At 35.2% G+C, this 22510-nt stretch overlaps 2 protein-coding genes across 3 annotated transcripts; both read left to right on the top strand.

Moving 5' to 3' along the window:
- Positions 1 to 553: 553 nt before the first annotated feature.
- LOC146161274 (MFS-type transporter SLC18B1-like) lies at positions 554 to 9822 on the top strand. 2 transcript variants are annotated; one of them, XM_083384275.1, is made up of 11 exons: positions 554 to 1069; positions 1133 to 1279; positions 1353 to 1448; positions 1535 to 1608; positions 1768 to 1981; positions 2083 to 2173; positions 2309 to 2448; positions 2777 to 2874; positions 4370 to 4570; positions 6458 to 6629; positions 7908 to 9822. In XM_083384275.1, the coding sequence occupies exons 1-11, from the start codon at positions 665 to 667 to the stop codon at positions 8025 to 8027; spliced, it is 1758 nt and encodes a 585-aa protein (XP_083240401.1). In that variant the 5' UTR covers positions 554 to 664; the 3' UTR covers positions 8028 to 9822. The 2 variants fall into 2 exon arrangements, with proteins under 2 accessions (XP_083240401.1, XP_083240402.1); XM_083384276.1 differs by lacking the exon at positions 6458 to 6629 and having other exon boundaries at positions 4370 to 4436.
- Positions 9823 to 12258: 2436 nt separating this feature from the next.
- Positions 12259 to 22096, top strand: LOC146161273 (uncharacterized). The gene is made up of 17 exons (XM_083384711.1): positions 12259 to 12428; positions 13154 to 13263; positions 13570 to 13762; positions 13978 to 14183; positions 14851 to 15067; positions 15647 to 15816; positions 16060 to 16169; positions 16290 to 16407; positions 16583 to 16719; positions 16882 to 16998; positions 17476 to 17621; positions 18458 to 18578; positions 19438 to 19690; positions 19884 to 19977; positions 20060 to 20145; positions 20210 to 20299; positions 21889 to 22096. The coding sequence occupies exons 1-17, from the start codon at positions 12275 to 12277 to the stop codon at positions 21997 to 21999; spliced, it is 2433 nt and encodes an 810-aa protein (XP_083240837.1). The 5' UTR covers positions 12259 to 12274; the 3' UTR covers positions 22000 to 22096.
- Positions 22097 to 22510: the final 414 nt, after the last annotated feature.

Below are 22510 nucleotides of genomic sequence, written 5' to 3'. Positions count from 1 at the left end.
CACGTACAATAGTGAAAGAGCGCCCAATATAGTTACGTTTAAAGAATATTCACGACCTAAAATTTCTGTTGACCAAAATTTGGTATTTTTAGTTTATATTTTGGTTTGATATACATACCAGATTTACTTAAAGAGTATGTACTATGTAGTAGTTTATATCGTTAACATTTCAGTGATAAATCTTCATCAACAATTAAATGCTAATATGGCTGAAAAATAGTAATACACGTTTCAGAATTTTGATATATTTGCGTGTGTGCACTGGATAACTAAAGTCAATACAAGATTTGTGCGAACATTTCAGTTTAGTAACAACATATCTCCTGTAGATACTACACTCTGAAAATTTTATAGTGGGGCAGCCGGGGCTTACCTGGAGGCCTGACTGCATTCCATAATTTGTAGCCATAAGTTTTTCGGCTGAAATCCTACGCCAAGATAGGGCGATAAATTTGCCAAAAACGACAATTTTTTGGTAACTTCACTAGACCGTATCTTAAAATAGAAATTATTAAAAACTGAACAGAATTATTTAAATGCAGGAAAAGGAATCTGTGCATTTCTGATAATTACTGGATTGTGTTAAATGAATATTATTAAATTTGCTCAAATCTTTATCTAAAAGCCATAGCACCATTTTATAATTCCAAGTTTGTTAAAAAACATGGATGTAATAAACAAAGATTATGATTTGGCTGAACCTCTTTTACAAAATTCAGAGGATAACAAAAACGGCGAATCTGCGGATGTATTTCCCGATGACATTTCAAAATCAGTAACTATTAGTATCCCAAAGCAGAAAAAGAAGCGTAACAGTTCTTTAAGTGCATCAGTCGAAAAGATTGCACCTGTATTTCGGCGTTCAAACTCCATCTCGTTGCGTAAAAATTATCAAAGTCAACAAAGAGACCATGATAATTTTTCACAGAGTTATCCTACACATAGCTGCCTTCAAGCTTCTTCAGAGGGATATGGAAGCGTTGGTTCAATAAACATAAATGGTGAAGGTTGCCAACAGTACCAACAAATAAGCGAAACAGTAAAGCCAAATGATGACTGTGCACATACGGTAAAGTACATTTTATATATATGCGAAACCCATGGTTGTTATTTTCCATCTTGAAATTTTCAGGTTTATGATGAAGATTTACCTGAAAAGAAAGAAAAACTCATCTGTGGATATACAAAAAGACAATTTAAAGTATTTTTGTCTTTGGTTTTGCTATCACTTAATGATATCATGGGATATTCAGCTATCGCTCCTTTTTATCCTGTTGTGGTAGGTAGTACACATGCAAAATTATAGTAACAACACTTGATTGGCTTGAATAATAATAATTGTTTATATTCAGGCTGCTGACAAAGGCCTTACCCCAATGCAAATTGGATTAATTTTTTCTTCATTTTCAATTAGCGGAATCGTGGCATCATTAGTTATTGGAAGTGTGGTGAGTTAAGATTGATTTAATTTGCTGATGTAACATAAAATGTAAAACATTTATAAAGGTGGTGAAAATATTAAATATTTCTTTAGCTTGTTCGCGTTGGAGCAAAGTTTTGTGTGCTTGCTGGTATGTTTTGGAATGCAGGGTCTCTCATATGTTTTGGGTAAGATATTATATAAAACTGTAAAAGTACAATATGGATGTTATATCATTGCTATATAAAACAAAACTGAATGCATTTGACTAGAATTGATGATAAGTCATAAATTTTATTTCCATAAAATTTTATATCTAATCAAAAATGTATATCTTATGTGTATAGATTTCTTGATAAAATGGCTCCAACACCGTTTTTCGTGCTGAGTATCGCTTCACGGTCCCTGATGGGATTTGGCAGTAACACTGCCTTTACTGCAATGTTTGCAATTGTTTTCCAAGAGTTTAACGATCGTGCAATCACAGTGCTAAGTCTTTCGGAGGCCCTTGTTGGTGTAGGGGGTATGGTTGGTCCTTTAATTGGAGGTACTTTGTATGAAGTAAGTGTTGTTTTTTAACAAACATTTACATCAAAAAATTTTGAGTTATTTCTAAAATTTAACAGACATTTTCTCAACGAACTGTTTTCTTTTTACTCCAGGCTGGTGGTTATATCACCCCATTTATGGTACTAGGTGCTGTACAAGTACTCCTGTTGATAATGTGCTGGAAATTTCTTCCACATGTTCCTGGTACATATAAATTTATATGATTTAAATATGTGTATTTTTTTATAATTTTTTATTTGTTTTAATTTATTCACAACCGCTTGTACATATGTTTAACTCCCCATTTGTTAATCTTTGTTATAATTTCTCTTTTAATAGTGGAAAATTCATCAGCATCAGTTTGGCCAATCTATTTGTTGCGTCACTCCAGTGCCTGCATTGCGTTTTTGATTATTGTAGCTGTGTTCACTGTGAACAGCTTTATCACTGCTAACATGTCCGAATACTTGTTTGAAGAGGTAAGTGTTTCATAAATAAAGGTGACCAGGCCAAAAATAAAATCTTAGCTTGACCATGCATCCTATGAAAACCTGTTGCCAAGTGGCTCTTTTAAGAAATTTATTATTGGTATTGTATTTATCGTCTGGTTAATTTTAGTTTCATGTTTATACCACTGGGACTTAAGGCTAGTTGCCTCATTTTAATATACTGTTATTTTGTAACAAGCCATAAGTGGTGATGTAAAAACGTATACTTTCTGCAAGGGTGGAGAGTTTTTTTATAATAGTTAGATCATTATGAATGGTAACTTGAAAAAATAAAAACTCATATTTTGTTTTAATTAAGTTTCAATTGGATCCAGTGATGATTGGTGTTGTGTTCCTTGTAAGCAGTGTATTTTACGCTGGAATGACCCCTATCTGGGGATTTGTAGCTGACAAATGGTAAGGGTAGTTATAAGTATGACCTTTAAAAATAAAAAATATCTCGTTGTTTTTAAGGTCCTTAAAACTTTTAGGTGAACACACAATTCAGACTTTTATCACATCTGTTACAAAGGCCAATAACTTAGAAGTTATGAGACAATAATATATCGACAAACTGACCAAGTTTAGAACAATTACAGATTTTATTTTTATACATATTTTTGTGCATGTTGGCCGCTTTTGCAATGTGTTATAAATCTGATTAAACCATTCCGAATAAACAATTGCGTTTAACTGGTTCTCTTTTAATGAACTTTTTCTTAAGTAGAGCGATAATCTCACAGGGAAAAGTTCAAGTATGGGAAGTTATCAAAAGCAAATGCGACCACATTGGGCCCGTACGTTCTAGCACATCAGTGGCGTATCCAGCCCCCCTCTCGTTAGTGATATTATCGTTTTTGTCTCATCGTCCTAAGCGGCAATGTTTTTAATGTAATTAGGTCACGCGTCGCTAATGCGAAACCGAAATCAAATGCAAAACGCCGTTTTTCGTTTCTTGTCTGGTCGACAGTAAACGCAGGATTTTTTCTCTATCTTTATTTGTTCTGGTTGGCTGTTTAGCAAGTGTGTTTGACAGTTAAAAACAATAAATCAAGCGGTTTTCGTAATTTCTCGCTAAAAACGTTGAGTTGGGCGCAGCTGATGTTCCTTTGCAGGTGGCGACAGACGTTCTTGTAATTTAGCTAGTCCCGTACATGGATCTACCGAAATAAATCACACATATTTCAAGGTCTAGGTCTACTTTCTCGCCTAAAGTTAACGATTGCATGGAGCGGTTTTGCAGCTGCCACCTGGCAGTATTGTTGACGACGCACGTGTTCGCTTTGCGTCTAAAATTTCGCTTTTGCTGGACGTTAATGGACGGTTTTTGATTTGCGTTTTATTTAATTATGGCGTCATTACAATCACCATTTTATGACTTCATACCCGTGACTATTTTATGACGCTATTAACGTCAGACGGAAAAACGGGGAGTCCACTAAGTTAAAAATTCGTACCCCCGCCCTTTTTAGATTTCTGGATACGCCCTTGTAGCACAATTAAAAAAAATAGACTAATTTAGATTCGATTTTACCCTCGTTATGACACCTAGACCTAATTTAGTTCAGCATTTTCTGTTCACCTTAGAACAGTGTTTCTCAACCAGTGGGTCGCGACCCAAATTGGGTTGCTGTTTAATTTTTTGGGTCGCCCACTGCAGTATATTATTTCGTTAGAATAATTGAGATTGGTCCTAAATCAGATTTGAACCAAATTAGTTCTGCTAGTGACTTATTTTTAGTCGATTGAAAAGTTTAACGAAGAGAATTGGTTCGCCAAAGCTTTGCTGTTATACCTCACTTAATACTTGTGTCGCCGCGAAAAAAGTTTGAGAAACACTGCCTTAGACCGACAGATATAAAGCCCAAACATAACACGAAAGCGATGTTGTTTAAGTTTGATTGTTTGGCAGGCGCAACTCTTACCTGATGGAAGCGGGAATGGCCGGGATGGCGGTCGGAATGGCACTTGTCGGCCCGGTACAGTTCTTCAAAACGCTGCTTGGCTGGGGCCACCAAAAGCTCTGGCTGCTCTTCGTTGCCGCGATAGTGAACGGATCGTTTTGCGGCGCTGCTCTGATGCCGACCTACAATGAGATGCTGCTCGCGGCAAAGTAAGGGCCCGTTAAGCTCGTTTAACGAACAGCGACCAAGACCGGGCGTATTCCTGAGTGCCCTTCTAAATCGAGGGTCGCCGTAATTTTTTTCATATAAACGGATGCATAATTGTAAAGATTGAAAATCGCGGAACGGATGTGAAATTTTGTGTCCAGCTTCGTTATCTTAATTATTATTAAACGAAGAAAACAAAAAATAGTTTCCAAAAATCTTTATAAATTTGTTTTTCAAGTTTATCGTTGATTTGCATCTGACAAACACTGTTAATAAAGTGCTAATAATATTAACCGATTGCCGTAGTTTGGTGAGACCGTGCCCCAAATGAAGCACTTGCTTCAATTTTAGTGACATAAACTCGTTTAGAAAGTTCATTTAAAAAATAAATTAACGATAAAATGCCGTTAAGTAACAAGTGTGGCGTTTTTGTCGTCGGCTGGTATACGACGTCATCGCAAAATCTCGAATGAATTCATGAGATAAACTATATAGATTCATTCGAATTAGGAGAAACTGATTGTGCCATTTATTTATATGGCGAAATGCATATTTACATTAAAAGTTTAAGACCTTGCTGACTGATTTTTGTTCGAAGCGGTGCGCTTCTTAAGCTATTATTAAATTTTGGAACTTTTATCAGTGGCATTATGTGTTCTGATGGAGGGCAAGATTCTGTTGTGGAAACACATACCAAGCTCATTTATTTCTCTATTGCGAAACATACCCCAATGCCTCTTGAAAATTCCAATAATCGTGGTACGCTTTCGAAATAGTCGTATTCACGTTTCGCAATCGTGTTCACCTTCGCCCCACCCAAGCACGCCGCGTCACAGTTTTAATTTCAGATTCTACCTTGTGCAAGTTTTGCTGACGGAACAAATCGCCAGTTACGAAATCGAGCGTGTCAGTTGCACCGCGCGTGCGCACATCGTACCGCTGATCGAGCAAATTTTCCCGCACTGGTACATCAAAGCACCGTGTGTGTTAATGAGTCTCCGTTATAGCTTGATAATAACTAAACCGTGTCCGTGGGTGGCGGCCTCGCGGGCGGACATCCGTGTGAAATCTTTTATTGCTTTATTGCTCGGCCCAAGCATTGTGCTAGAATGCGACATGGCTATACTTGTTGCCAAAACATATGCGACATACAGCACACTACTTAATGGGTTGTCCTTGTTTACCGACTGCATTTGTTAGTTATGACTTTGTCCTCCATTCAACCCATGACCAGTTGACACTGGCCTGCTTTATTTTCCCGATGAATATATTATATGTGCAACTTGCGATTTGGAAATAATAAGTGGTAGAAAAAAAGCGGGTTTATTTGGAGTATTTTGCATCGTCCAAATGCAGTCCATTATTTTATATTAAATTATCATTGCTGGACTGTAGCGAGAATGCAGTGCTCTTATCATGACTGGGCCCTTTGTCACAAATCCGCTGCTCTCGTTTGCGGCTTGCAAAGTTCTTGAAACGCATGTGAATGGCATGTTTCTCGTTGCGTTTTTGTTTGAACAAGAGCGAATCTCTCGCCTGTCAATAAGTTGCAAATCGACCAACACATATTTGGGTAATATTTCGCTCGAAGCAGGTTATGCATTTATAAAACTACTTTAAATCTTAGTTTGTATTGCAAGATTTATGTTGAAAATAGTGGTCTCGTGCCATTCAATGTGCCTAACAGAACCAATCCATCTTATCCTAATTATGGGGGCCTTTACCGCAACACATTTTCAGTAAATTCGGCTTGCCACAAACATTTACCTGAAACAACATGACCACGTTTAGTAAAATGGGTAAAATACAAGTGTGTTTTAAGAAGTTGCCTTCGATAATTGCTACAATTTCCGGCCTGTGTATATGAACCTTTGCTTTCTCGATTTCAGTGAACTTAAGCTGCATGAATCGGTGCTTGCCCAGTACGGCCTGGTATCTGGCCTGTGGAACATGGCCTTCTCGGTGGGCGACATTGCTGGGCCGACGCTTGGAGGGGTGCTGGTCGAGTCCATGTCCTTTCAGGGCGCTTGCAGTGCTTGTTCGGTTCTCTGCCTAACCCTGGTAATTTTTTTCTTCTTTTTTTCCGCTCTTTTTTCTGAAAATATGTGGTAGAAATAAAAGCGCTTACGCCTGTCAAAAGTTTACAAAAATAGCACAACATCTAAGCATATAAGGTAAACTGCCATGGTGATGTACGTATTTTTTTGACTAGTTTAGTGCTGGAAAATTTTCACTAGCACACGGTGTTTTAGGGGTTCGGACTCTCCTATTTGTAAGTGATTTTGTCGATTTGTCAGGATTTAGCTTTTTTTGATGCAATTGGGTCTCGCGTCTTATGCTAATGCGAAACCACAAGCACAAACCGGCGTTTTTCGTCTCTTGTTTGCACAGCGGTCGACCGTTAACGCAGGATAATTTTTGTTTTTAGTTATACGTTCAGGTCCGCTAATAGCAACTGTGTGTTCGAGGAAAATTGATAACGCCAAGTCAAACCTTTATTTTTTCTCTCTAAAAACGTGAGGTTAGGCGCAGCTAATGTTCCTCGCGGTTCGCTGTCTGCAGAAATATTTGATGGAATGGCATTTTTTAACTGAAGCAGATATGTCTGTCGTGCGCGTTTAAAAGTCGCCATTTTTTCCTCGAAATGCACATTTTAAGAGCGCTTGTTTAGTGTGCAATTGACACAACTTATTTTCCATCAACCGCAGCTTATATTTTAGCTGACTTGGCACACAGTCCGCGCAGATGTTGCTCTAATCGTGGCATAATAACACCTGGGAAAAACAATCTTCGTTAAGTATTGCAGTTGGCGAAAGATGTGCTTGTAATTTAGCGTAGTCCTTTGCATGAAACTTAGCAAACTGCGCTTCTGAAAGTCGAATTATGATTCTACTAAAATTATTCACACATATTTTACTGTCGTGGTTTAGTTTTTCGCCTAAAGGTAACGATTACACACTAAGCGGTTTCGCAGCTGGCACCCGCCAGAAGTGTCGAGTACGCACGTGTTCTCTTTGCATCATAAGGTTCGCTTTTTCTGAATGTTCATTGGCTCTTTCTGATTATAGTTTTTTCCTATTTTTAACGTCATTAAAATAAATGTTTTTATGACGTCATACCCGTCACTATTTTATGACGTCATTATATATTAACGTGACGGAAAATAAGGGAATTTCCTTTGTTGACAATTCGGGACACCCCCTTTTTGGATTTCTGACCCCTGTCGTCACTGCAACTCCTCGTGTCTCCTAAAAAGGCCTTTAAAATGGATTCTTTAACTGTCGCAGAGGACAAACAAGCTGTCCCTAGTTAACGCCCGACGTTATATTTTGCCTTTAGCTGGGCCTGCGACTGCTGCAGAGGCTATGGAGGCACTGTACACGCAAGTCAAGGAGCGAAGATTCGGAAAGCGACGAACGAAAGCCTTTAATGGACCACTCGACGCCGGCGACGCAATAACGTACCCGGATGAAACCGCTTTGAGGGTTTGCCTAACCTGCCCCAACCAATAAGAGTAGTCGAATCCCGAAATGTGTTTTTCGTCATTCTGTGTGTTATGGCGCGTCTGCAATCTGCCAATATCACTGATCGGTCGCTTGGATTGCATTGCTGCGTCGCCGGCGATAATCACGGCATGCGGTAAAGCCTGTAAACTCTAGCGTCCAATACGCTTTCTGTAATTTACTTTTCGATTCAGATACCATTGGTACTCGAACTTTATGAGCGTACGGCCCCTATATAAACTATGCTTAGTTCGTGGCACCCTTGGTAGCATTTTTGCCATGTGCTTTAGTAAAATGTCACAATAGACCGAATAAAAATCACATTACTGAATATCAAAAAGCTTACAAAAAGCTAAACTAGAAATCCAGGTAAATTTTTATAGTATCTTGGCACCCCAGCGTACCACGGCTCCCGTCGGGAACCACTGCTCTACACTAATACACCTTTTGTGTAAAGGGAATGTGTGCCGGTGTGAGGCATGGAATAGCGACCGTGAGTACCTTTCATCCAATTTAAGACTGTAAAGATTTTTCAAAATGAATGAGGACTATTATTGTAACTGCGTTTACCGTAGCCATGTCATATTGTTATCTTGTAATTTGTGTTACGTTCAAATGTACCTTAAACTGTTGACTTTGCAGTGTTACATTGTGCCTCGCCATGACATGACGTATATAGGGATTTCCTTTTATAATTTACGTGATTTCTCAACATGCCTTATCTCATGCACTTAGGCTTTAGATAAGTATTTTTTGTTAGACTCTATTTTATGCTCACATTCGTGATTTTCATAATTTGTAACTTTTATAATATCTTTTTTATTAATTTTCTCTTCAATTTAATATATAGTTTCTTACATGACCAGAAAAAGATTTTACATTTGCTTGTACATGAAAGAGTGTTATTTTAATAACGAATAGTATACTTAGATCCAATTACGCTAGTCGAACACCTAATTTTAAATCTTTAGTGAAGTATTATGCTCTTCCAAGTATTTTTTTAAATATGTTGTTCGACAATTTTGCAAGTGTTATTATGCGCATTTTACACTGTAAGGACAAAGCCTAATTAACCGTTAGGGCAAAGCCTGAAAATTAACGTTTCTAAGAAAATGAAATAAATTATTTTAAATCAAATCATTTTTTTTTTAATTTAAGGTTTGGAAATGAAAATATATTATTCAATAAATAGAGAGAATAACTGTTTCGCCAACTGGTGCATTTTAACTCTTATTCCCCGCCTGAAACTCGCAATTTTTTAAAGCGGATTACTATGATTCACTTCAAAGCTGTTTGCGTTATAATTGTTTCCTTTTTTGGTGTTATGCTGTTCAAGGTCCACGATTTTAGATTGCATTACTGTAATTTAAATCAGCTGGACCAAAGGCTTGCTTAAGTCATTCAGACAAAACTTGGCTTGTGATGGTTATGACCTTAGACTGAAATGGAGCTTGACTTGGTGCTGATATATTACTTTGTATTTGTAAAACGAATTTGTACTTAGATGATTTATCAAATAACAAACCTACCTGTTAACACTGCTACTTTATGCAAAGCTAAAATTTCACGCGATTGATCAAACATCCATATTGCAATTGTACATTACTGTCCCTTTTTATGGCCATAAGGGTTCTTAAGTGTTTTGACGACCTTACTTCATGCAAGCACAATATATCTTGATTTCTTTTCGCTTTTTCGTATTTGTAAATCTGTATTTTCGTTACAATCGAGTATCATTCTTTATGACAGTACAACCGACTTGTAAAATTATTACGAATAAACATATTTAACTGTGCATCACATGTTGTGATCTAGAATTACAGCTTATGGAAAAATATTAAACACAGAGCAGACCTTTTCCAAAACGTTCGAAAATGAAAGACCAACATTCGAACGACAAATTCGATACCCAGTAAGCGCATCATTACATCAACACAACTTAAATTTATGGTTGCAAGCGACTCAAGCCCGACTCTCTCCAAATTTATCAAAAACGTCGTGTCCCGAGTGCGGCTCCAAAGCAAAAGCGTTGTATTTCACCCATCAATGCAACTAAAATAGAATAAATATAGAGCGACATGCCCATAGAGTTGTCATCGGTGTTCCCTCAATTTTGGTACCACGTACGCAGTTTTTTAAATGTTGTGCTTGAGCTAAAAAGTAGTCCACACGTGCTCCCAAACGGCCGCAGTTTGGACAAATGTGATTTTACGAAGTAACTTTAAAACGTCACGTCACAAAATTATGTTTCGATGCGGCGCCGTACAAAAGTAATTAAGAACACCACGCAATTTCGTTTATTATTTCATCCCTCAAAAAGAAGACAAAAAGTACAATACAATTGGAGATCAGCGTTTAAAGAATTGTACCTCTTTATCCATGATTATATATACCTATTTGGCAAAGTAACATCAAAAAAGACATTCAACAGATAGTTAAATTTATTTGGAAGATTCAAACCTGTTTTGTGCGCCTCTGTTCTAAGCGCATTTGAGCTATAAAAATGACACCCAGTTGGAAACTACTGATATAAGTGAATGATGTTGGTTTTACCAATTTTCTGAAATTTCGTCTAAACTTAATGTTAAAAAACACGATTGGTAGACTGGCTCACACAGGCGTTCACAAATTTAACACAAAATGATCTTTATATTACTATATAATAAAATATAAATTGCCGCATGAAGTTTTAATAGGTGAAACGCAGCGCAGAATAAAAGGTTTTGGAATGGTTAATAGTAAAGACGTGACACGATTTTTTGTTTATAAGATACACTGTTACAGCGGGTTTAAATGGGTTATTTTCAATCCTGTCTTACCTATATTAATATTAACCTTTGAATTTAATAAAACCAACGACAATAGTGAGAGTAATTTATTCGAACAGCGTCGCCTACTGGTTGTATAAAGTCACGCTCTGCTACAGTGAATGATAAATACAGTTTTTCATAGAAACGTTAAGTTGTTTTTTAATTTATAAGCTCGTCAAATTGTATTATTGTAAATGTATTACACAACTTATAGTTTTAACACGCAATATTTGGGTTAGGGTGTCGGTTTTCAGGTAAGCGTTGGTCAAATATTATTAATTAGTAATATTGCTTAACCTACCCAACTCCAAATGCTAACCTGCACCCTAACCCAAATAAAGTTCGTTATGTGTTGAAACAATTATTATATCAACGCACAATATTTGGGTTAGGGTGCAGGTTTGCGTGGGTGGGTCAAGTATTGTTATATTTATTATTTAATAGTAATACTTGACCTACCCCAATTCAAAAGCTAACCAGCACCATAACCCAAATAATGTGCGTTGTGGTAAGATTCTAGACCAGCGCCCCCTTTTTATACAACATATAAATATAAAACAAGTAAAATGCATATTGCATGGGTTCTTATAGAACAACTTTTTTAATTGTGTAATCATTGTTTGACACCCTTGGAAGTTAAATCAGGGCAAGTTGCTATGTCAGCTGAATGAGGCAGTTAATCATGGCAATAATACTAAACTCAGGCAATTGAATTTAATGATTCCACCACATCAACCCAAATGCTTACCTCAACCCTAAACCCAATCAATGTATAATTTCCAATGGTTGTATGCATATACTCAAGCGAACCGGCAAATGGCCACTTCCTTGAAATCCAGGCTGCATTCAGTAGCAGGTACACACCACTGGAAAGTATGGCAAGTGCACCAAGATTTTTTTTCAACTTTTTAGAAGTGCAACCCAAATATCTAATACCCTTGTGCAGCATACGTTTGCAGTGGAAAATATGCAATACAGAGTGCATCAGAAAATCATAAAGTCCACCAGAAATTTGAAGTGCATTTTTTTTACCTTTGTTGCACCCGGTCACCCTTATATTTTCAGCCATACACCCGTGAGATCCGTCATACTTACCAGACTGGGGTACACACCCATTCTTTATTAAAATAATTATTTTACACAACTAAATTATGGTATGCAACTATGCATATTATGCATACACCCATTAGTGTTTATACTGTGAACTAAACTGTTTGGTTAGTCGGGTAGATAGCCTCTTTTCAATCTTGAAAATAAGATTTCACTATTCATCCTAGATTAATAAACAGGATTGCTTTCTCGAACACTAAACATTACCAAGTGTGTGGAGTGTTTTATACGAAATATATATGGTCCACAGCTACAATAGTGCATTAATGACTCATCTAAAGTGATGGAATTTACAAATGATGAATCCAGAACAGACCTAATTGTTGCCACTCCTGTGATTAGTCAAAATGACCTAATTTCTGGAGATCTAAAGGTGGTCAACAATCTTCAACAAGGATCATCTATTGATCATGTATACAGCAACATTACAGCATCTGGTAAGTTTTTTAGTACTATGTAAATAAAATAATATGTTAAACTATATATAACCCTTACTATGGTCAGGTTTGGGATGACTAAAAGTGTTTTAGTTTTATGTTGGTTTGCATATAAAACATAAAAATAATGCAAAACTGGAAATTAAATAACATCACTACCTGAAATCAAACTCTATCCTGAACAATGTATAATTATATGGATGTATGTCATCCAAGCGATTCAGGCAAATAGCCATGTCCTTTATTTACTTGAAACAATGATTGTACCCACTACCCAAGCCTGGATGGAAATGGCTAGGTTGTTAGCTGCTTCACAAGCTACCTTTACTTGTTGGGTACAAAACCAAATATGGTTGAAATGTCTGCAGAAACATAAAACCTTTAACAAAATACTTTAAGTAAAATAATCACAAATAGTTAAAAAACTGTGCTCCTGTGTAATAGCGCAGCACGCTGTTAAATCACAATTGCAATCTGTGAAAAACACAAATAATCAGTGATATGTTAACAAAAAATGAATGAAAAATCAAGATACCAAGTTAACGGGTTTAGACATCAACATTTGAATGCATTTATATACATTTGTACTATACAAAGAGTTTTAAAATAAGCATATCTTAATATTTTACTGAACACATTTAAATACAGGCACTAACATTCACCAATCAACAATGAACAAAAATAAATAGCATTTTAGATCTTAAAATCTTGGTCTAATGTTTTAGACTCTTTAAAAAGTTCTGTTGAAGGATCTGATGTTTCTGTTGTGCCAACAAGCATTCCATTATATTTGTTTTCTTCATCCTCCAATGTTGCAGATGGGGAAAATATTGAAGTAAGTATTTAGGCTTTAGTTTTTGGGTTATAGTCTAACTAATATAGGTAAGTCATTGTCTCCCCATACATTTTGGCATGTTGTATTCAAGGGGCACCAGCTTGGAGTTATACATTTAAATCTATTTAACTATGCAAGTTAAAAAACATTTTTAAATATTGTGCATCTTACTTGAATATTGCAACTATGTGTAACTGAAACATTCAGAAGCCTTTTTAAGTCATCCACTGAACTGCACCCTGCAACTATATGTATCAGAGTTTTATCATTATTCTTTGACAGCCAATATTTACTTTTTGTTTTCAGGTTACTTCCGTTCCACAAGAAGTTGTCAAAGAAGGGCCAGATGGGGGATCCACACTTCACTCGCTGGACAGGTGTATTAATTTGCAAATTCCATACTTTGATGATACCCAGGGACAAAGCTTAATTTCAATTGCTCCTGTTACGACCATTTCAAGTGAACTGAACCATGCTTCTAACATGAAAGTGGTTAATGGTAAGCTTTATGTAACAAAACTCGGGCCTTTTTTTTGGTTCAGATCGTACAAATTAAAAATGACCAAGCATTTTTTTCTCTCAATTTTATTTGTGTAAGTTATATGGTCAAAAATAACAACTTTGCTAATTCATTACCTTAGATGTGTCACATTACTATTGTTTTGAGTATCATGGCAATTTAATTTTTTATGGAACATTTGACATTTGATGTAGACACACCTACTGAGCTGTCAGAAGAGATGATACGAAGTTTTGTTGTTGGTGGCTCAAGCCTACCAAAGAGAATATCTGGCTCGCCACAACAAAATACAGATGAAGCATTAGAAAAGACTAAAAACAGCCTGCCAATTACAGCAATTATCTCCACTGGGGACATTCATCCTACAGATGATGAGGAAAGCATTCCAGAGAAGCAAGTTGTAAGTATTAAACAACCTTGTAAGCTGTGGCTGTTTTAATAATAATTTCAGTTTGTGGTTTTCAACCTTGGGTTTACAAGTGTTATGCTATCCTTACCATTTTTATTATTTGGTTCGGTTGATATTCTGTCGTAACTCTGGGTTACTTGTTAAGAAAGAGTGCTAAACCTGATCTGAGGATTACATTTAGTTCATTTGAGAATTTTTTAGTTACTTTACTTATGACAGGCATACTTTACCAAAATAATTGTGTCATTATACTGTGAAAGCACTTATTTTGCGATGAGTTTTAATACTTTATTAAATGAGATGTGTTTTTATCCCAATGATTCGATTAAAAAAAATGTTTTTTTTAAACTGGAAGATATATGGACCTAGGCCAACTTCACTTTCCATTGTAAAAAATTGTCAACGTATAGTTAATGAAAAATTTACCTGAAAAGCCTACCTTTTTCTAAAACCTGAAATATCTCATTTTTTAGTTGGTATTTATTAAGTTAAATATGATAACTAATTTAGTGCAACAATAATAAAAACATTGTAGTGGAAAGTTAAAATTTCACAATATCACAAAAATGAGTTCTCAGTTTAATGCTAATTCATTAAGAATATTAATTGCGGATTACATAGCAAGCAACTTTTTGAACCATTTCTTGTACCTTTAAAGATCATATTAACTGAAGATGGTGGAGAGATAGGAGACGATGGTGACGGTGATGATGACATGGTTGCTGCTGATAGGGATTCAGTTGACAATGACAATGTTATCATGATTAATGGCAGTGAAGACAATGAAATTTTAGTGACCCTTATCAACAACAAATCTGATGTCGGAGTTGGCCACAGGACAGATTTTATGGAATCCAATGTGTTTCCTATGACAAGTATGTCCACTTTTAAAGGATTGGGTTAAATTAAATAAAAACAATTTTCTAAACATGATGTTTCTCGGTATTGCGCAACAAAAGTGGTCTCCCAAATAGGTTTGGCATGTAAAAGTACTAGGTTTAATTTTTTTGTGTAACATACTTTTAAAGCGGTAGACTGTGATCAAAAGTATCGTTAAAGGGACACTTAGATCAAGTAGGATAGAAAATCAAATGTGATTAGCATGAATATATGCCAATTCGGTTGGCCTCACCATTATCAGATCTATGGAAAATAACTGTTTGTGTGTTTTTATAGATCTTTTAATAGCAATCTCAAAATTAAAACCATTAATTAAAATGCGCCAAACCATATAAAGTTTGGACAGTAACAGTGTTTGTTTACATGATTGGTTTTAAATTCTTGATCAAATATTTTATAAATGTGGAACAGTTCTGGCCTAAAAGCTATGTAACAGTTAAAATTCCACATTGTCTGAACCTCTATAAATTAAATCCCAACTATAGTTCTCATCCCATCAAACTACCAGATTATCGCGGCAAATATAATCCTAGCTTTAAATCATTTTTATTTAGCACTTCCAAGTGCAGAAGAGATCCTGCAAAACCAACCTGTCCTTGACATGAGCTTTGAGATAGTGAAGGAAGTTTTGGATTTACATGGTGCAATTAAGAGTCGAGAAATTACAACACAAACTAAACCAATCAGAGGGCATTCAAGAAAAAGAAAGGCTAGCATGCAAAAAGTTAGTGCTAGTATTCTAGTAACATTTTTATGCCTAATTTGTTTTTAGAAGTTTATATAAAAAATGCTAAATAATATAAGACAAAAATGTGACTTGTGAGCGCAAATCACTTTCATCAATTTATTTGTGGCAACACTTACACTATTTTTGTATATATGCCCCTTACTGGAATAAATAAGAAATAATTGAGTTACGGTAAGCATAATTTTGTATTTGATTTAGTAAAGAATACGTTTTGTTTAGGTGGTTGATGTTTCCAATTTCTGTATTAACATTGACAACAACGAAATGGAACAAAATCTTGCATTAGATTCACCCGAGTCTGATGCTTACAAAACTCACAGATGTCCAAGGTTGGTTATTTTGCTTTTCATACCTCTACAAGAAACACTTTATTTGTTGTAACTTACTGCATTGTTTTAAACACATATTTTGAAAATATTTTTCTAACAAAATTTTTAAATATATCTTAGATGTGGCTTGAAATTTATCAATTTGGATACCTTGTTTATTCACACAAAGTGCCATACCATATTGGACAAAGAGTATAAATGTTATCAATGTGAATTCACCGCACCACATTGGGTTAAGGTGAGATTTTCTTGTGCTAAGCAAAACATAGAAACTTAAGTAAAGTAGGGCTTTGTAATATAAATCAACATTCGATTCAGGAAATTATCTGATATTGATACACCACCCATAAAGTAATTTTCAAATTAGTCATTTTACTTTTCCTTGCTTTTGTTTGAAATCTGTTTTTTGTTAGATGTATCACCACCTATTCACACATGGAATTGAAAAGCCCTACAAATGTTCTCAATGTGTATTTTCTTGTGTTAACAAAAGCGATCTTACTGCCCATATGTTTGTCCACAGCAAGACCAAAGACTGGATATGTGATAAGTAAGTTGTTGATATGATACAGAAGTAGTTTAACAAAATTAATAAGAACTAAAATATGAATTAATAAGAACTAATATTACGCCTCTGCAATATGATAGAGTTTAAATTTGAACAGTTGGTTTAGTATTCCTCTAAAATGTAAGTACTTTGTATTCGATTTAGGTGTAACCGCTACTTCAAGCACAGGAGAAACATGGTAGCACACTATCGAGTTTGCCCTGGTGTTGACTCATCTGGGAACTTGAAGAAGAATGTCAGCTCACCTGTATTTCCATGCCAGTATGCGATTTTTGTTATATAGAAATACTTGATGTAACCAAATTGAAAACAAAATTACTATTGGGTGATCAATATATACCTAAACCCCAACAACATTGCGAAAAAAACATGAATGTAATCTAGCCTTTAAGAAGTCAAATTCTTTGGGTTATCGGTAAATGCACTCATATCTCATTACACCAAATCAGTCAGTTAATTAGCAAAGCCAGTCTAAGAAGAAAACTAACCTGTGGTGGGGTTCAAATCATAATTTCGGCCATAATGGGAGCGTTGCTTTACCAACTGATCTACGCAGACTGAGAGGAAGGCGGGTTGGGTAACAAATTAATAACCATGGCACCAAAGCCTAGTGCGTCCTATTAATACCAACCACTTCATACTGATAAGTTGATAACAAAATAGTTTGACAGAGCGAAAAACTATGTTAATTAAAAGTAAATACTTATCAGTTATCACTTGATTATGTATCTTCCTCAGAGTGTGCAATAAACAACTTTCCAACAAACGCAACCTGGAAAAGCACATGGAAATCCATAGAGATATAAAACCTTTTGTATGTGACCTGTGTGGCCATTCAACCAGACTAAAGGAGTCCCTGAATATGCACAAGCGACTTCACACAGGTTTGTATCTTGAAACTTGCATGAGGCATTTCAAAAAAATGAAGGCACAGTTCAGGTGTAGTAACGTAAAATTTGCGGGAGAGGGACACGACTACAGCCATTCACACAAATTAAAGCACCTAAATAATATTTATTCTGTGATAACTAGGGTGATTATTTTTTTACCAAAATTTTGACCTATTACAAAAACATAAAACAAAAAAAATATTGATTAAAAACATATTGTTGTTTAAAGTGCTGCATTAGTGTCTTGGTGTCGTCAACCACACGTTTTTGATGTTTTATTGACTACCGGTCGCACACAAATCAGTAGTTTTTGCGGGTTATACAAAACTAAAGAAAATGCTTAGTTAATCTTTTTGTCATTTCAAAAAGACAAACAACTATAAAAATGCCAAAGAAAAACAAGACGCTAGTTATTTTAGAATGTTGTGTAAACAGAAAACGAATGCAAAAAAAGCAAGAAAGGACATTAAATTTGTCCAAACCAGAGATAAAAACTATATAATGCAAAAACGAAGTTCAAGCTGAACCTAATGCGATTAATCAGGCCTATGTGGTGAATTTTGACAGCTCGCGTATACCAATACTTTTAAAATGTTGTTGAATGTAACTCAAAACTTTTTTTTTGAGCGACATTTTCAAAAAGCTGACTATAGTTTTTTTTAGTTTGTAAACGATTTAGGTACATTTTTAATCGATTTTGACTTTAACTAATTTTGACAAATTTTTTTTTTTTTGACAAGTCAAAAAATAATTGCCATAGTGATAAACATCCTTTGATATAACTTTTGCTTTGCCAGATGTTGGTTGACGCCTCTTTTTGTTTCACACAGGGGAAAAGCCATTTAAATGTGATCTATGCGAGTATTCCACACCAGACAAATCATCACTAAGAAGACATAAAAGGCGTCACACCAACGAAAAACCTTACTGCTGTCCATATTGTGATTATAAGTGAGTGACATCTGATGAGCTTAATATACTTTTAATTTAATACACTTACTTGAATGTGCAGTGTGCACTATATAAAAGATAACTAAATATAATCCAGTAGTTGTATTGGATTTGTCTTAAAATATTTGAAACAAAAGTGTCTTCCTTTTACTTCAAACGGATTGTTGAATTACTAAGTAGTACATTGAGTGGCAAGAATATGTCCTTTGAGCCTAACTTTAATTAAACTGGCAGAGATAGATTCTGACTTTAATCTTCCACAGTGGTGCCAAAATTTGCACTAGTTACGACGTAACAAAAACCATCGGTATGGTGATTTTATATAAGCAGTAAAATACGTTTAACTTTTATTGATACCTAAAAGGTGGCTAGCCTTATAAATTTTCAGTGAGCTTTGAAAATTGTTGGCAAGCGCCTATTAATGTTAAGCGAGGGATATTAATGTTAAGTGAGAAAAATACATGGTAAGTGAGGGTCGCTGTACTACAGCTATATGTAAATTGCTAGATGGCATGCAAATAATACAGTAACGCTTCTGATTTCTGGTGGCTGAGCTGAACGTATAGGAGTAGTGCTAAAGTTGAAATGTCTTGTTAGTCATGGAAAATAATATTTAATAGATAGTTTACTAATTCTGTCGTAATTTACTCAGTTATAACAGTCAAAATCATATGCATTAAGGTAAATTCATGTACTTCACAAAAAATTATCTTTGTTTAAGGGAGGCTGATCACCCCAAGTTTCTGTTAGGCGTGCTCAGAGCACCCTAGGCACCTCAAATTCGTCTTCCATGCCGACATATTTGTTTTTGTAATTCTGTTTGAAAAAATATTGAGCCATTTATGTTAATCTGTTGTAGGTCAATTCAAAAGCATTGCTTAGACACGCATGTGCGGCGAAAACACACTGGCGAGCAATTTGTGTGTGGACTTTGTCACTTCACCACCCCAGACCGGTATGCCCTCAACCAGCATTTCAAGCAGCATCAAACGAATATTATTGATGATTTACAACAACCGAACGTTTTCACGAATTTGCAACAATCAAATACCATTGTGTCTCTGTGTAACAATGTTTTTAGGTCGCTGCCTAAAGCTACTATTCTGCCAACAGTAAGTTCTTGCTTGTCTTTTTATTTTTCCACCAAAATAAGATCTATTTTTTATGTGTAAATTGTAGATGTATAATAGTGTTCTGAATTAGACTTAAATTTTCATCATTTGCATTTGTTATACTGTATTTGATCTGTAACAAATTTCTTGTAGACTCAAAATAAAAGTTTCAACATTTGATCATATTTTTTAGCATGCAGAAGGCGAAGAAAACACAACAGTTGAAGAGGAAAGCAATATTTATTCTGAAAAAGCTGCTCCAGTTGTCAAAAATTCAAATAAGCAAGGTTGTTGTGTAAATTTAAATAAGCAAGGTTGTTGTGTGTACACTGTACAACTAATGTTTATTAATATTAATTGTATTCTCAGACCTTGAGGTTGGCGCACAGGCCGTTGTAAACAAAGCAGAAGAGGAACAAAGCTTATCTCGCGAGTTACATTCAGAGAATGTGGCTGTAAGTTTCCTTCAAACTCATCTATAAATCAAAAAGTACTAGTGCTTAACTATTTCTTCTGCAGGGTACTGAGAATCGCACAATTGAATTAGGCACACAAGAATCCCTAATTCTTCAACAAATCCAGGAGCCTGGTGATTTTGTCTTTTTGCAGGTAATATTTTGATGAACCCTTTTAGTGCAATGCTTTAGTATGTTGTTAGACTTGATGCAAGTCACTATTTTTAAGTGACTAGACCTTAACTTAACAGTTGTGTTTCACTGCATTGTAAAATTATGTTGCTTACATAAGTTACTGGATGTATAAATACTAATTTGCTTTTTATTTTGTTTTTCAAGGTTTAATAGATAAATTATTTCTGTGGCTTTGACTGGTACTTAAGTCATGTCTTACTTTTGGGTAAAAATAAATGGGGTGTGAACCTGCAGCTTTTAATGCTAAAATATGTTGCCTGCAACATATTTGGCCCATTAAATAAAACGTGTTGATTGCAAATTTACCAGGAATAAGAGCACTAATTCTGTTTGATATGTTGGCGTTTACTTTTTTGCTTTACAGTACATTTGTCCAACTCCAGTGTCTTTAAGTTGGCATTTGTGTAAGGTACTTGGGTGAACATTTTTAGCAAACTAGATTTGTGGAATTTCTTATCAATTAGTACTGCCACCTGGACGATAAACTTTAGGACTCTCCAACTAGGGTTGGTAAGCCTGTCTATTGACCGGTCAAATACGGTCAATTGACCGCACTTTACTTAACCGGTCAAATACTCATATTGGATTCAAATATGTAAAGTTTTTAAGGGTTGTTTTTAGTGATTTGAGTTTTTAATAATCTTGATTGTAACTTTTTTAAAGAATTCAAACATGAAATGGTAGGGTTTACCTGATTCAAACACATGTTCTGTGGTAATAACAAAGTGTTTGTAATAGCAAAGTACATTTATTTTGTTAAGAATAAATGCATGTATATGATGAATTGCATTTGTCATAAAAGGAAACACTAGTTGGGGTATACCACAATATTAGGCTACCTAGAAATTTAGAAGAACCAAATCCCTTGCTTCCAGGGGACCCTGGTGATGATTTAGAAAATTCAGAGTTGTGTTGGAGTAAAATTATTTTTTTTACTGATGCATTTACTTGTTGTTAAATTTTGGTAATAAACTTGATTGCTTACAAGATGGGCATGTTCTTGCAAAAATTCTTATTGTTAGTCCAAAAATAATTGTTTTGGTTTTACAAACCATTGTACTTGACCCAAAAAGCTCATATATTTATTTAATGGTAAAATTACGGTTTAGTTTTATTTTCAATTGCATTGTGATAGTGCGTATAGTATTTGACCAATATTTGACCGGATTTTATTTGACTGGTCAAATGCCCAACCCTACCTGCAACATCAGACAACCTAAATCTGTCAACAGAAAATGCATTTAGGCCATGGATATAAATTTTTGGGCCACAGCTGCAGAACAATCTGCATACAGAGTTTTGCCTGTCAGTAAAAAAGGTGGCACACTTTCGACTTTAAAATTGTAAGTCAAAACTGGAAATCAATATAATCATGATTTAGGGCTGCAGTAATTGGTAAAAATTGATTTACTTCCACAATTATGTTTGGCAATAAAATTTGTTGCCCAACGAAGACCTAATGTATTAGACTTTTGTCATTTTGATGATTCCAAGTAAATAAAACCTCAAATGTTTAGGAATTGTTATTCAATGCAGCTATTTTTTTAGGAAAGTGGAGAAATTGTTATTAAAAAGCAGGACGGAAGAATTCTTATTATTCAACAGGAAGAAGAATCTGAAACGCCGCAGAAATCTTTAAATTCAGACATAATTTTGTAGTATTTTTTATTGTTCTGTTTTTCGAACTCGTTATTCATTTATTGTTGTGTTTTGGCCGGGCAACTCTTGGATATTGGTCAGTGCTTTTTGGAAATAATTTATTTTGCAATATTTGTTTCAGGTATACTGTGAAATTAATTAAATTATGAAAGCAAGTTTTCTCTATTTGGCTAACATTGCACTGGCATCAGTTTATTAAAGTTTGTGGGTTGTAAGCTAAATTTATGTTCTTCAGTAAACTGTGATGCCAGTTCTGCATTTCATGGCACTTTGGGCTGACATATCTGGTGTGCAGTACCAAGTTTTGAGGTGGTAGGTGTGCAATTATGTTTTTGCACACCTTGGGTTGGAAATCCTACCACAATTTGGCTTTTTTTCGTAGTTTAAGCGTTTACCAAATTCAATTTACCAATTCAGATGTGCACAACTTCTTTGGAAAAAAAGCGTGTGCACTGCCACAGAATGCAAACTGGTTGTTATGCTGTGATGGACATCCTCCCTTAAATTAAAT

The sequence above is a fragment of the Ascidiella aspersa genome, chromosome 3 (assembly GCF_963924565.1).
Source record: "Ascidiella aspersa chromosome 3, kaAscAspe10.2, whole genome shotgun sequence".
NCBI lineage: Eukaryota > Metazoa > Chordata > Ascidiacea > Phlebobranchia > Ascidiidae > Ascidiella > Ascidiella aspersa.
This window is presented reverse-complemented; position numbering and strand designations above follow the sequence as displayed.

Coding starts and splice junctions, on each gene's coding strand:
- LOC146161274 (XM_083384275.1), top strand. CDS start 665: ATGGATGTAATAAACAAAGATTATGATTTGGCTGAACCTCTTTTACAA. Junction 1,280..1,352: donor CTCCTTTTTATCCTGTTGTG/GTAGGTAGTACA, acceptor GTTTATATTCAG/GCTGCTGACAAAGGCCTTAC. Junction 1,449..1,534: donor CATTAGTTATTGGAAGTGTG/GTGAGTTAAGAT, acceptor ATATTTCTTTAG/CTTGTTCGCGTTGGAGCAAA.
- LOC146161273 (XM_083384711.1), top strand. CDS start 12,275: ATGGAATTTACAAATGATGAATCCAGAACAGACCTAATTGTTGCCACT. Junction 16,408..16,582: donor CCGCACCACATTGGGTTAAG/GTGAGATTTTCT, acceptor GTTTTTTGTTAG/ATGTATCACCACCTATTCAC. Junction 20,146..20,209: donor TACATTCAGAGAATGTGGCT/GTAAGTTTCCTT, acceptor TTTCTTCTGCAG/GGTACTGAGAATCGCACAAT.